The 16,801-nt window shown below is 34.1% G+C and overlaps 1 protein-coding gene across 2 annotated transcripts in view; it reads right to left on the bottom strand.

Moving 5' to 3' along the window:
* CNTLN (centlein) overlaps positions 1-16,801 on the bottom strand; it is a 313,278-nt gene that overhangs the window by 74,775 nt on the left and 221,702 nt on the right. For both annotated transcript variants that reach the window (XM_042913157.1, XM_042913158.1), the window contains exons 17-18: positions 16,155-16,248; positions 15,851-16,074 (exon numbers count right to left, since the gene is read on the bottom strand). In XM_042913157.1, the coding sequence (XP_042769091.1) occupies positions 15,851-16,074; positions 16,155-16,248 (318 nt within the window). The remainder of the gene's footprint in view (positions 1-15,850; positions 16,075-16,154; positions 16,249-16,801) is intronic.

The following is a 16,801-nucleotide window of genomic DNA, read 5'->3' as shown; positions in this document are numbered from 1 at the left end:
CAAAGCAGTGTGCTTTGTGGGACTAAGTTGAGGGACTTAGCACACAAAGCAGTGTGCTTTGAGGGACTAAGTTGAGAGAGTCCCACAAGCAACTTTGATACAGCTAGCTTCACATTCACCAGGGATGAGGTACCTCTTGACTAGTTTCTGGATTTCTCACAAAAGTAATTGGTCTGAGTAATGTTCACTTGTTTCCTCTCTGGGAAGGCGAATCTGGTGTTGTAGTAATGAATTATATAAATTATATAATAAATATATAATTATATAATATATTATATAATATATAATTATAATTATATAATATATAATTATATATATATAATATATATAATATTATAATTATATAATAAATTATATAAATACAATTTCTCTTTTTAATTTGTTTTTTTAATAAATAAATTTTTAATGATGAAACAACCTTTTTATTTCTGGAATTATCCTCATTTATTTATATTAGTTTTTTATACATTGATTATAGTTTAGGAATATTCACCTATGTTCATAGCTGAGATGAGACTTTAATTTTTTTTTCTCATATTATCTTATCTTGTTATTGTGTCACAGTTATACCAGCTTCATAAAATGAGGTGGAATTTGCTTCTTTCTTCTATTCTTTGGGAAAATGTGTATACCTAATATAACTTACATATAAAACTCAAATTGCAATCTCACAAACCGTTCATAATGTGGGATTACTTTTTTTATTGATAGCTTTATTAAGGTATGATTTACATGGATGAAATTCATCCATTTTTAAAGTATTTGACTAAATGACTTTTAGTATATTTACAGAGTTGTGCAATTATCACCACAGACTAATTTTAGAACATTTCAATAATACCAGAAAGAAATCTCATGCCCACTTACAGACATTCCTTTCCCACTCCCATGCCTACACAATCTCTAATCTACTTTCTGTCTCTATAGACTTTGCCTTTTCTGGATATTTCATATAAATGAAATATTACTGTATTTGATCTTCAGTGACTGACTTCCTCCACTGAGCATGTTTTCAAGACTCATTCATGTTGTAGCTTGTATCACTACTTCATTTTTTTTTTAATTCCTGAATGATTATGTTATATGGGTGTTTGGGTTGTTTCTACTTTTGGGCTCTTATGAATAATGCTGCTATGAACACTCATGTACAGCTTTTATGGGAACTTCTGTTTCTAATTCTCTTGGGTATATACCTAAGTGGAATTGCTGGGTCATACTGTAAGTCTACATTTTGCCTTTCAAGGAACTGCCAAACTGTTTTCCAAAATACTGCAGGATTATTCATTCCCACCAGCAATGTATGAAAGTTTTAATTCATCTACATCCTCATCAGCACTTGCTATTGCCTGTCAATTTATTAGTATCTATGATCCAGCTTTTAGTTTTTTGATCATATCTATTGCATATTTGCTTTCCACAATATTAGGTTTTGTCCTTATCTTAATATTTCCTTCTTACTTTTTTCTTTGGGATTATCCAATTGCTCATTCTTAAATTGAATATAACCAGTTACATTGCTAGCTCATTAATTTTTAACCTTTTTCTAGTCTTATTGTATTTAAAGATATACATTTCCATCTGAGTACTATCTTACCTGCATCCTCCAAGTTTTGATGTCATTCAATTTGAAGTATTTTCTCATTTTTATTTTATTTTCTTCTTTGACCCATTAATTATTTGGAAATGCCTCTATAAGTTTGCATCAGAATTTTCAAAGTTAAGTTTTTAAACTGATTTCCAATTTTACTTATGTTAGACAGTATTTTTTATATGACACCAAATATTTAAAGTTTGTGGAGAGCTGATTTTCTGCCTAATTATGTGAACATTTTTGATAAATATTTAGAGCAAGACTTTTTATTGTTTGTTCAAATAATATATACACTTAATGACAGCTTTATCTTAAAAGTGATAAAATTTGTAATTTTTGCATTATTTTGAGCCCAAGTTATTAATGTTCATATATATATATATGTTCCCCTTTAGATAAAGCAAAATTCCTTGAGATAACTCTAAAATGTATGCACATTTAACTATGTTCTCTAATTCTTCTCCTTCTCTTCCCATTTCTCAGTTCCTCTCATGAACTCATTCTAATCAACAGCATTTGACATAGAGTTGTTCACTTGTCCTTGAAACACTTTCATCACTTGGCTCTTACATAGTTTTTCCTAGAGCCTAAATTTCCATCAACTGATAAATGGATAAAGAAGATGTGGTTTATATACACAATGGAATACTACTTGGCAATGAGAAAGAATGAAATATGGCCTTTGGTAGCAATATGGATGGAACTGGAGAGTGTTATGCTAAGTGAAATAAGTCATACAGAGAAAGACAGAGAGCATATGTTTCACTCTTACGTGGATCCTGAGAAACTTAACAGAAGACGGGGTGGGGGGGAGTAACAGAGAGGGAAGGAGGCAAACCATAAGAGACTCTTAAAAGCTGAGAATAAACTGAGGGTTGATGGGGTGGGCGAGAGGGGAAAGTGGGTGTGATGGGCATTGAGGAGGGCACCTGTTGGGATGAGCACTGGGTGTTGTATGGAAACCAATTTGACAATAAATTATATTTAATTAAAAAAAAAGAGATAATCTTTCCTCTTTGTTTTATTCCTACTTAACTGACCTCACCTCTTCTCATCCTAATTCATCTGTCCAAGCTCTAAAGCTTGGAGGACCCTGTACTCTGACCTGGGACCTCTTCTCTCTTTTATCCACCTTCACTTCCTAAGTGATCCCATCCAGCCTCACATTTTAAAATCTGATCTAAATAACTCCAAAATTCATACCTCTAGCCCAGGCCTCTCCTTTGCATTTTACACTCACATATCCTGTATCTCACCTGATATCTTCACTTCAGTGACAAATTGCCACTTGGTGACAGTGGTAAGGTGTCATTGATTTTAGCCTCTAGGGGTTCACATTTCTTCTTGCTTGCTTGCTTTCTTCTTTCCTTTCTTTCTTTTGTATGTTCTATATTTTTAAATGGTGTGCATTTATAAATAAATTTGTTATATTTTATTCAACTTTCTGGGTATGCTTTCATATGAGGTTTTTTCCTCCCACAATATTTAGTATATTATATTGCCACAAATATAGTCTATCATCAACTTTCTAGTTACTTTAATTGGAATCCTGACAGGTACCTTGAATACTTTTTTTTTTTTTTGACTTGCCATATATGATTGGTCATCAAACTCTGTATTATACCACTGTGAAATCTCTTGGTGTTTTTTCCCCGGCTCTTTCTACTTCTATTGGTATTGTCTAGATATTTGTTGTCTTTTGCCATGATATTTAAACAATCTCTCATTTACTTCTATTTAATCTCTATTTTCTCAAAGTTTAGCCTTCGGCCTAACTGTACAGCAGAACCATCTGAGAGTTTTAAAAAACTATCAAGGTGCAAGGATCACTACCAGATATGCAGATTTAACTGGTCTAGGGTAGGATCTGGGCATAAGTATTTTTTAAAGCTCCCCAGGTGAGGAGAACATGCAGCTAGAGTTGAGAACCACAGCTATACCAGATTATTCACTAGCCACAACAAACTGCTTTCTCACCTTGATGCCTTTTCAAGCTTTCCTTCATCCAATGGCTTTGTTTTACTTATAACAGCTTTCAAAATCAAACCAAACTATAAGTCTAAGCCCAAATGCCACCTCCTTCAAAAGCCTTACTAAATAATGACTGTGATGAATGACTGTCTTTCTCCATCTATTACACATCCACAGTACATACAGCACACAGAGAGAATATATATATTCTCTCTCTATGTATATTTTCTATATAGAATATAGAGAATTATATATATATTATATAGATATAAAATATATATATATATTATATATATAATTTCCTTGTATTGTGATACACATGTCCATCTCTCCTAGTAGTATCTTACATAGGGGCCAAAGATATTGTTTAATTCATTGTTGAATATCCTATTATTAGAATGCCTTACCCATGTTAGGTACATTAAACTAAAAGGAATTGTAACAAATACATCTATCCATCTGCAAACCAAAATTCTAGGCATTTAAAACCTAACTCTAAAATATATGCCTTAATAAATATCACAACAATTCCATAGTGAGAAAAATGTTATAGTTTGTCACTTCTAGGCACGTTGATATTATAATAAGACACTTACCTGACATTTCATTGATGCAAAGAATAAAAACACTACTAGGAATATAATACTGTGTAATATATTATAACACTGGTTTATTATAAACAGAAAATAAATTTCTAACTGATGTTTTCAAATCATATTTTCTTATTTTACTATTTTCTGGGTAAGATCACAAGTGAATCTAAAAACAGAGTATAAAAAGTATGATTTTCCAGTACATAGTGTTCTGAGTGATGATAATAATAGTTCCTTACAAAGTCTAATATAAGACACAGACATTCTGTTAACAAATATCACTTGGTTCATCTAAAAGATAAGACATAGGAATAAGACAGTCACGTCCAATTCCACATGGATTCTCAGCTCAGATCCTGGTTTTTGCACAGTTTACCTTGCGAACATGATCCGAGTGACATTTCACAAATTCCTGGATAAATGTTGCTACACTCTGCTAGGAGAGAGACAGGCTATGTCATGCACAGATCAATAATAGCACTGTGTTTCATCAGCTTCAAAATCAAAAGTGCTTCATCTGGCAAAAGCCATGGCCCTAGAGAATCTGACATATATAAACTGAATACCCTACAAGGAATGTGTACTACACAAGCTATTGGGATAAGATAAAAGAAAACTCTGGAGATTAGCAATGAAATACAATGAGAGAGTAGTTTTCTACTTCATTATTACTAGAGGTGTGAATACAGACCACAAAAATGAAAATGAGGCTATTTAAAATTCTACAATTCCTGATAGAAAAAAAAAGTCCAGTACAATTTAATACCTTCAGTCTTTTAAATAAGAGTTATATAAATAAATACAAACCAAAGATAACTGTAAATTTAGGAGACAATAGTAATCATATACGTATACCCAGATTAAAATGTTTTATGGAGATCCACAAAATATGGTCCTTTTAGAATTACAGGGTTTACTTAAAGACTCTTCAGATTTAGTAGTTAGTATTCTCAAAGTTTATATGCTAGATTAACCTAAAAACCCAAGATATTTGTTGAAAGGGTTATGCTGTTGTTTTTAATTCCAGATTTTGACACTTGGAGAAGTCTTTTATTTGGGTTTTGATTAAACTAATTTAAGATTAATTGGTTAATGAAATTGGACAAGAGCTGAAGCAAACTTGAAAATTCAAATCCTAAAAATGAACCTGCTTTAAGATCACAGCTGCCAAAAAAAGTTTCTGAGAACAAAATCTGCTGTTGTAAAATTTACCTGTATCTGACTCAGATGGCAGGGGAATCAAGAATTCATCAAGACATCAGAGGAGATAATGGTGTTTAATCACAAAATAAACATCAGTGTGTATTTATGTCATGTATGTTGACATATTATACTTGAGCTCTGAGATTACTTGGGACACTGTAGTTGAGGAGTTATGGTAAAGGCAGATTAAAGGCTATTAGGCAACAATGGTCTAGAGTGAAAGTCTGGTTCTCTGGTCCACATTTTATAAAGTATCTCTTTTCTAACTTTTGGAAATAGTATCATGCCTCCTCAATACAAGACACTGGGGATTAGTTAATACTGCTATTAATATACAGAAATACCATTTTAGAGGGACAAAAAGGAGTATCCTTTTCCTTTAGAAAACACGTAGGGCCATTGTGCAAATCAGGGTTCAGAAAATTAAATGCTTATAGTTACCAGAAAGGTAGCACAAATAAATGAAGTGGGCCTGATAGGATTTTTGACAAACAGAAGACAGTAGGCCTCATTCTTCTTGAAAGCACCATAAGACTAACTCTCCTATCAAAACCATAACTTCCAACACTTTCATGATACTATATAATCTATTAATTGATTTGTAAACTTTATAGTTCTTTCATTTAATGTCACCAATGCCTTCACTTTCTTAGTGTAAATGAATATTCAGTCTTGACCTATTTATCTATTCTTCCAATTCTCAAAACTGATTCTCTAGTTCCTAATCACAAAAGTCTGTGGGACACTTTCACTTATACATCATATTACTACTTCAACATAATAAATTAAAAACAGAATTATTCTTGTATTTTATGCTAACCTTAAGAAAGAAGAATGTCTCTGGGAAATGTTACATGTAGGAAGTGATATATGAAGCAGGCTTTAAGTGATATGCTAGATTTAGAAGGATATAAAGAAAAGTGGAAGGTACTTGAAGTAGAAAACAATTTTTTAATCTTTAAAATTTTTTTTAATGTTTATTTATTTTTGAAACAGAGAGAGACAGAGCATGAGCATGGGAGGGGAAGAGACAAGGAGACACAGAATCTGAAGCAGGCTCCAGGCTCTGAGCAGTCAGCACAGATGCGGGGCTCGAACCCACGAACCGTGAGATCATGACCTGAGCCAAAGTCGGACTCAACCAACTGAGCCACCCAGGCACTCCTACAATTTTTTAATCTTGATAAGAATATGCATTATCATATCAGTATCTTGGCAAAAAACTAGTCATAAAACAAACTTCATTCTTTCATTGAGAATGTACTATGACCTTAATTATGCAGATTCTGTGAAAGTTGTCAAAGAAGTATAATACATGGTTTTTGTCTTTGAGGAGCAAATTAGCTGTTAGATACCACAGAATTCACAAATGTTAAACTTTAAAACTATTAAATCTAAAACTGTATAAAAAGTAAACTTTGAAAAGTAGAAAGACTATGGAGTTAAGATCAAGAAAAGTAGAAAGACAACGGAGTTAACATCAATTCTTTAAGTCTTAACTGCATCATATACAATATGAGGATTTCCTCTTTTTGGGTTGATATAACAAGTCAAGACATAAAAATCAATTAATGTAGGTCTTCACATCAACAGGCTAAAAAATAAAAATCACATGATCACATCACTAGTTGCAGGAAATCATTTGACAAATTCAACATTTATTTATAGAAAAAACTCAGTAAATTAGGAACAGAGGAGAGCACCCTCAACTCATAAAGAATATCTACAAAAGCCCTATAACTAACATCATACTTAATGGTGAGAAACTTGAAGCTTTCCCACTAAGATCAGGAACAAGGCAAGAGGTCTCCTCTCACCCTGGCTTTTCATCATACTGGAAGTCCTAGCTAAGTCAGTATGACAAGAAAATGAAGTAAATGGTATACAGAATTGGAGGCAAGAAATAAAACTGTCTTTGTTCACAGACAATATGATTGTTGATGCAGAAAATCAAAAAGAACCAACAAAAAACTCTTGAACCAAATAAGTGAATATGTCACAGTTGATGGATAAAAGGTTAATATATTAAAGTCAATCCCTTTCCAACATACCAGCAGTGAACAGGTGAAATTTAAAAGCGAAACACCTGTCCTTCCCTGTTCCTGCTCAGTCTCTCTCTCTCTCAAAAAATAAACATTTAAAAAAGTGAAACACCATTTACATTAGCATACCTAAAAAGTAAATACCTTGATATATATCTAACGAAATATGTATAATGTCTGTACGAGAAAATATAAAATAGTTTGATAAAAGAAATCAAGGAAGAAATAAATGGAGATGTTCCATAGTCATGGAGTGGAAGATACAGTATTGTCAAGATGTTCCTTTGGATTCATTGCAATCCCAATCAAAATCCCAGCATGTATATTGACAAACTGACTCAAAAGTTTATATGAAGAGGGTCCTTGAGTGGCTCAGTCAATTAAGAGTCCAACTCTTTATTTAAAAAAAAAAATTTTTTTAACATTTATTTATTTTTGAGACAGAGCATGAACAGGGGAGGGTCAGAGAAAGAGGGAGACACAGAATCCGAAACAGGGTCCAGGCTCTGAGCTGTCACCACAGAGCCCGATGCAGGGCTCGAACCCATGGACCGTGAGATCATGACCTGAGCTGAAGTCGGACGCCCAACTGACTGAGCCACCCAGGCACCCCTTAAGTGTCCAACTCTTGATCTCAGGTTCATGAGTTGGGCTCCATGTTGGGCATGGAGGCTACTTAAAAAATTAAAAAAAGGAGAGATGAGTAAATTCTAAAGTTTATATGAAAAAGCAAAGACCCAGATTGGTCAATACAGTATTGAAGGAGAAGAACAAGGTCAGAAGACTTAACACTACCTGATTTCAAGATTTACTATAAAGGTACAGTAATCAAGCCATGTGGTGGTAAAAGAATAGATAAATAGGCCAGTGGAATAGAACACATAGCCAGAAGTAGATCTACATAAATAGAGTCAATTGATCTTTGATAAAAAAGCAATCCAATGGAAATAAGACAGGCTTTCCAACAAATTGTGCTAGAACACTTGGATATCTATAGGAGAAAAAAAAAAAAAAGAATCTAGACACAGACCTTATACCCTCACAAAAACTAATTCAAAATGGATCACAGACACAGGTGTAAAATGCAAAGCTAAAAAATTCGTAGAAGATAAAATAGGAGAACCTCTAAGTGATCTTGAGTGTGGAGATCACTTTTTAGATACAACACCAAAAGCATAATCCATGAAAAAAATAACTGATAAGCTAGACTTCATTAGGATTCAAAACTTCTGTTCTACAAAAGAAAATGTCGAGAGAATGAGAAGGCCCATACTGCTACAGACTGGAAGAAATATTTACAAAAGACACATCTGAAAAAGGACTGTTTTCCAAAATATACAAAGAATTCCTAAAACTCAGCAGTAAGAAAACAAACAACTGAATTAAAAAGTGGGCAAGAGACCCAGACACCTTACCAAAGAAGACAAACAGATGGCATATAAGCATAGAAAAAGATGGTTCACATAATATGTCATCAGGGAAATGCAAATTAAGACAACAATGAAATACCCCTACACACTTTTAGAATGATCAAAATCCACAACACTGTCAACAAATGCTGGTGAGAATGTGAAGCAATGGGGGTCTCATTCATTGCTGGTGGGAATCAATATGGTAAAGTACTTTGGAAGACAGTCTGGCAGTTTCTTACAAAACCAAACATATTTGGGGGGCCTGGGTGGCTCAGTCAGTTAATCTTTTGACTCTTGCTTTCGGCTCAGGTCATGATCTCATCATTTGTGAGTTCAAGCCCCACGTCAGGCTCTGTGCTGACAGCTGGGGATTCTCTCTCTCCTTCTCTCTCTGCCCCTCCTCTGCTGGCATGTGCTCTCCTTATCTCTCCAAATAAATAAATAAACTTAAAAAAAAACACAAAAACAACAAAAACTAAACATATTCTTAACATATGATCCAGCAACCATGCTTCTTGGTATTTGCCCAAAGTCACTGAAAGCTTATATGCACATAAGAACCTCTATAGGGATGTTTATGGTGGCTTTATTCATAATTGCCAAAACATGGAAGCAATCAAGATGTCCTTCAGAAGCTGAGTGGATACATAAACTGGCACATCCAGACAATGGAATATTATTCAATGCTAAATAGAAATGAGCTATCAAGTCATGAAAAAACAGGGAGGATATTTAGGTGTATATTATTAAAAGAAAGAAGCCAATCTGAAAACCCTTTATATTGTATGATTCCAACTATATGACATTCTATAAAGGCAAAGCTATGGTGAGAGTAAAAAGACTTGTGGTTGCCAGGGATTGAGGCAAAGTGGGGGTGGCCAGCAGAGGATCAACAGGTGAAACATAGAGGAATTTTAGGGCAGTGAAAATGAATATATGAACAGAGATATATCATTATACATTTGTCCAAACCCAAACAATACCAAGAGTGAACTGTAAACTGTATACTTAGGGTAATTAGGATGTATCAAAGTAGGTTCAACAATTGTAATAAATGTACCTTTCTGGTGGGGATAGTGATAATGAGGGAGTCTATGCATGTGGGGGGCCATGGAGTATATGGGAAATCTCAGTACCTTCTTTTCAATTTTGCTCTGACCTAAAGCTACTCCCTCTAAAATAAAGTTTTAATAAAAGAACATACAATTTCATTGTTCTCAAATTCTACCTTCCACAAAACACTAGAACACAGTTCAGGCAAGTTCTCTGACACCAAGGATTGCCTCCCCTCCAGTTTCCAAAAGCATGTTCCTCATTTTCATTTGAAACCTCTCCAGAATATCCTTAATGTCCATATTTCTAGTATGAACCTCAAAACGCTTCCAGCATGTACTCATTACATAGTTCCAGAGCTGCTTCCACATTTTTAGATATTCGTTACAATAGCACCCAAAGCTAGCACCAAAATATGCATTACTATTCTTGGGTTGCTATAATAACAACAACCCAAACCCCATAGACTGGGTAGCTTAAAAAACAGACATTTAATATCTTACAGTTCTGGAGGCTGGAAGTATGAGATCAGAATGTCAGCATGATCAGGTTCTAGTGAGAGCTCTCTTTCTCTTCCTATAAGGGCACTAAACCCACCATGAGGGCCCTTCCCTCATGACCTCATCTAAACGTAATTACCTCACAAAAGCCCCATCCCCAAATACCATAACATTGGGGGTTAGGGATTCAACACATGAATTTTGGGAGAACACAATGCAATCCACAGTGATAATAAGCCTCTTGAAATCCATGTTGTTATTTAAACAAATACAGAAAGGAAATTAATAAAATAATTCATCTATTCATATTTAAATGAATGACATGGAGTATTATACTTTCTTGAAACACATATTATTTCAGGGGAAAGCTTACCATAAAATAAATTTTCTAGTATGTAAAATACCACAAACATTTACATTTGATATCTGCCAGCTGGTATCTTATATATAATTATTTAACACCTACTACAAAACATTTAAAAGATATTCTAAAAGGTGTTTTTACAGGTAAAGCTGCATCTTTTTTTATAATATGGTTCTGGTAGTTTGCTTCTATGAAACAGTGCTGTTTAAATCCACATGATGACACGTATGTGGCTATCAAGGAGTTTCCACAGTTATGATACAATTAAGTAATGTTACTAGAACAAAAGAGGTTAACATTTACACCTTGTTATTCTTAAGACTTGAGACTCATTTGTCACATGTTTCAGCTGAATTATGAGTAAGGCTCTTAGGTCAAAGAACTGAGCATTTAAACTGGAAAAGATAGTCTGTCAATATTATTAGCTTTAACAGTCTATTCCTTGATGCTTACTTTTGCAATACACAATGGAATATGTTAGAAAAAAGAAAACACAAGTTTTAATTAGAAGTTAATTTTAGGAAAATTAACTTTAACTATATTTTACTTTGTTGAATTTAATAATAATTGAAGTTAAGTGCTTTGTCTAACAGTAGGTTCTATACATCTAAAAGTGTTAGGGGTGCCTGGGTAGCTCAGTCAGTTAAGCATCTAACCCTTGATTTCAACTCAGGTCATGATCTCATGGTTCATGAGATTGAGCCCTCTGCCAGGCTTTGGCGACTGCTTAGGATTCTCTCTCCTTCTCTCTCTCTGCTCCTCCCAGCTTGTGCATGTGCTCTCTGTGTCTCTCAAAATAAATAAATAAACATAAAAAATGATTAAAATGTTATGTAGCTATTACACTTTACCATTATTTATTACATAAATAATTGTTATGTTGGTAGTAGGTTTTATTAATTTGAATGGAGAATGATTTTTATTATATTATTCTGTCAACCATGAATGTATTGTTCAGTAAAAGCCATGCAGATACTACTATTTGTTGGTATATTTTCCCATTTAAAACTAACATTAAAAAGAGTTTTACTGATATATAATTCACATACCACATTATTCACCCATTTAAAGTGTAAAATTCAATGGTTTTCCAGTATATATTCACAGATACGTTCAACCACTATCATAGTCGATTTTAGAACATTTTCATCACTTTAAGAAGAAACCCACATACTTCAGCAATTGCTACCATATTCTTCTTTACCCCCAGCCCAAAGCAAACATGAATCTACTTTCTGTCTCTATAGATTTACCTATTCTGGGTATTTCATATATATGGAATCACAAAATATGTGGTCTTTTCTAACTTGCTTCTTTCACTAAATATGTTTTTAAGTTGCACCCATGTTGTAACACATATCAATACTCATTATTTTTTATGGTTTAATAATATTCCATTGTATGTATATACCACAATTTATACTTTCAACAACTAATGGACATTTAGGTTATTTCTACCTTTTGCTTATTATTAGTAATGCTGCTATGAACAATACTGCCTTAATATTTACTATCTTCTTGTACAAAGCCTTATGTAAGACAGAGGCAAGTACTTAGGCTTTCTCATTTCTTACCTGAGTATTCACAAAGCTCTATGAATGTATGTGTCCTCCAGATTCCCAGGAAGATGTCATAGCCTTTTGAAACTTTTATGGACATCTCATTTCCCAGTTTTCCTTTTAAGCTATTTGGTTAATATACTGTTTGACCTTAACTGGAATCTATCACCTCAGGCAGCTTGAAGTTAAAACACTTGCCTGTAATTGTTTTGACAATCCCATACCCACCAAACCTGCTAAGAAGGCTGCTCACAATGACTGGGATCAGAGTCAGCTTTTCAACTGGGGTCTTCCAGGAAAGCATCAGACAGGTCAAATGATGACAACTATTTGGGAATCAGGCTTTGCAGGGGCTCTAGTTCCATTCCATTTCTTCTGGTAGTTGCCAGGCTGCATGGGGGACATGAACCATCTTTATTCCCAGGATACTGCTGAGCTAGGATAGCAGGGAATGGGACCAAAGCAAATTAAAATGCCACACAGTGTCCTGTTCTTATTTAGGTTCAGCTGTTTTTCTTGAAGAACACTCCCTAGACTGTTGCAAGTCTTTGGTTAATTTCCAGAATTTCCTAGAGGCATTATAAGCGTTCCTCAATGTACATAGAAAGTCTCAAAAAATGCTTTGTAGTTTTCATGTAATATGCTTTTATTTGATCTCCAAGGAACATATGGCTTAGAAAATGATGAGGGAGCATGAGGCAGGCTGAGGGGTAAAGCACAAGCTAGCACCTCCTCCCCACCCCGCCACCCCAGGTGGGATCTGAGTGATATTCCTTGGACACTCCTGGCTGCCCAAGAACAAAGGAAAGGGGTTTAAGTACTTGCCATGGTGATATGGGAAACTAAGGCAAATTAAAAATTAAATTCCCTTACTGCCTACAGCCCATTGACAAGGCCTTGAACGGGGCAGAGTGACCGTCCTCCAGGAGCTCAGCTGCCTCGATGATGACAGTTTGCCAGGGACAAAAGAGAACCTTAGCTTAACATTATCCCAACCTCAAGGACCTTGTAAGTCAACTTCCATTATCTCAACTCCCCCAAGATATATGCTGGCAATCATACTCCAAGCATATGGCCCCCAGATATGCATCTAAAGGGTCTCATGACTGAGGTTTTATTAAATGGTAATAAATGGCATTTTCCTAGCAACAGCTAGCCCCTGAAGGTCCTGGAAACCTTGCTCCCAAAATTCCTTAGAGACTTACCCTATCCTTGACCCCCTCCCAACCTGAGGGTATATAATGAGTTACTGTCACAACCCCATGCAGTTCTTCCTGCCCATGGGTCCTGTCCCCATGCTTTAGTAAAATCACCTTTTTGCATCAAAGATGTCTTCAAGAATTCTTGCTTGCTTGCTGGCTCCAGACCACCCCACCATCACCCCAAAACTTCATCAGAAAATTTGTGGCTCCCTTGATCCATCAAGTGTCTTAGAATTATTACATGGATCCTTACTTAGAAGATTAGGTTCTGCACAAAGTGCTATGAAGATGCTGATTCCCAATAATGTTTGCTTGTTTTTAAATTTCTTTTATGGAGGAATAATCATCAAAACCTTTATGCTAATAGTGATACATGTTACAACGTGGATGAATGTTTAAAACATTATGAGAAGCGAAAGATGCCAGACACCAAAAGCCACATATTCTAAGATTCCATCTGTATGAAATGTCTGGATAGGCAAATCTTGAAGGGAAGCAGATTCTGCCACCCCAAGTTATGTCTCTTTGGCATAAGGATTGTTTTGAGCTAAAGGCAACCAAAACCCAGCAGATTCAAGAAAAACTCTTTATCCATTCCTTTCAATTGCCTAAATTTACACTGGAAAGCAAGTCTTACCAGGAAGAGAAATATTATCAGAAATACTTTTTTACCTAAGAAATTTATTTACATAACAGAACAACCTTTGTTTTCCAAACATCTCCTCTAGATTTCCTGTGAAAGTCCTCCCTCCCTTTGTATCCCACACCTCCACCCCTTTCCTTAGCTCAGGATGTTATATAAACTTCAATTATCTAGCTGCCTTTTGGGTCTCATTTTTTTATGGGGCTTGCATATACATGAAGTTAATTTTTTTTCTTCTATTAATCTGTTTTATGACAATTTAATTTTTAGACAAGCCAAAGAACCTAGAAGGGAAGAAGGAAAATTTTTTCTGCCCATACAACTATATAGACAGAGTGTAGGTTAGTAGTTGCAGAGAGCTAGCAGAGATGGGAGAAGGATGATAGATAAAAGGTACAGGGTACCTTTATGAAGTTAGGAAAATGTTCTAAAATTGATTTTGGTAATAGTTGCACAATTTTGTCTATATTGTAACAACCACTGAATTAAATAAGAGAATTTTATGGTATGTGAATTATATGTCATTAAAGTTATTACAAAAAAAATTAATAGTGGGTGACTTAAATACTTCACTCTCCATAACTGACAGACCTAGACAGAAAATCAGCAAGAATATCGAAGAGTTGAACATCATTATTAACCAACTAGACTCAATAGATATATAGAGAACACTCAATCCAACAACAGCAGAATACACATTGTTTTCAAGTGCACATGGAATATTCTGCCATATCTACTATTTGTTAGGCCAGAAAATAAGTCCTAATAAATTTTTAAAATCCAGATGGTAGAAAGTAACTCTCCATGTAAGTTTGGAACATGGGTCAGATCTGGTTTATTAGGCTACTTTGGGAATGAAGCCAGAGACAGTTCTTATTAGTATAACTACTATAATAGTAATCCTTTATAATTAAAACATTTACTAAGTATTGCTTGAATCAAAGCACTAGATATTAGAAGTAGAAAATTTAAGCATAACTTAAAATTATGTATGACAGTGATTTAAAAATTACTTTCTAGAGGCGCCTGGGTGGCTCAGTCGGTTAAGCAGCCGACTTTGGCTCAGGTCATGATCTCACGGTCCGTGAGTTCGAGCCCCACGTAGGGCTCTGTGCTGACAGCTCAGAGCCTGGAGCCTGTTTCAGATTCTGTGTCTCCCTCTCTCTGACCCTCCCCCGTTCATGCTCTGTCTCTCTCTGTCTCAAAAATAAATAAACGTTAAAAATAAATAAATAAAAATAAAAATTACTTTCTACATTGATGAATTCTGACAAATTTTCAACAAAACATTTTTTATACAAGCAAATACCTTTAAGAACGGAGACTTCAGGAACAATCTTTTCCTTTCCATGTGCTTTAAGATTAAATTATGATAACCAGCAGTAAGTTATAATGTGTCTACAAATTATTGCAGAAAACTCAATTCAAAAAGCATAGGTAAATTATAAGAACACATTAAAATAGATATTTATGTTAAATTCTTCACATTTTATGCTAGTATTTGTAAAGAGGAACTGAGGCAATTACTATTTAATAATTTGATTTATAATGATAAATTCTAAGTTTTAGACATGGGCAAATTAAGTGAGATAAATGCATTAATGAAGCCTGTCCTTAAAATGTTATAACACAACAATGAACAGGAACAACACATGTAAAACAAAATATCCACCTTGATAATATAGTCTATTATAATTGATTTTTAAGGTTCCTTTACCTTTATTGTCTGTCTGCTTGTCTGATATCGTTGATCAGATACTTGTTGCTGCTGAAGGAGTTTTTCATTTATTTCTTTATATTCTTTTACAGACAATTCCGCTGTTTTTTTGGCATTATGAAGTATGCTGTTTTGTTGTTGTAAAGATACAATACGTTCTCGTAATAAAATAATATTGCTACTTGACTTCTGGGAAGTTATATTTTTCCACTTTTCTCTGTTAACTATACAAAAAGAATGTTCATAATATTTTTAAAAATACATTAAATTAAAAAGACATTGTTAATTTCATATACATTCTTACCTCTGGTAGGAACTGTTGTATGAGAACTCTTTTGTATATTACCATTCTTCTTTTGAAAAGTTGGCTTTCTGGCATTCTTGGAATGAAAATAATCCTAAATTTGAAAGTTTTAATAAAAATTACATTATTACTCAATAACAACTTCAAGTGAATGAACATAGTAAATAATATTTCTTTACCTAAAAATATATTTATTAAAATATATATATATTTATTTATGCAAACTCAAAAAAATCTAAACAAATTCTATAATTGATACCAAGAACTTATAAATGAACATAAATGTGCATTAAAGTTGACTTATCAACTAGCAGGCAGAAGATACAAATACAATCAACCCTGAATTAGTAGGAATTTAACCTGTGGACAGTTTTAAAATCCAGGAGTAAATACAGTAAAAACAACAAAAATAAAATAAGAATAATTTAATATCTTATTCTCTGGGAACCTAGGTCTTTTTGTCAAATACTGTTATCTGTTGCATGGAGACTGATTAATCCCTTCTGACAAATAAAGCTGACAAATGCTGATGGTAATAAAGTAACTTTCCTTTAAATTGTATGTTTTCCTCAGGACATTCTAAAATGAAGACATGACTTTTGTTCCAAAATATTTCACCAATTTTAAAAAGGATTGGAGGCAGGGGA

This window comes from Panthera leo, chromosome D4 (assembly GCF_018350215.1).
Source record: "Panthera leo isolate Ple1 chromosome D4, P.leo_Ple1_pat1.1, whole genome shotgun sequence".
NCBI classification, from domain to species: Eukaryota; Metazoa; Chordata; class Mammalia; order Carnivora; family Felidae; genus Panthera; species Panthera leo.
This window is presented reverse-complemented; position numbering and strand designations above follow the sequence as displayed.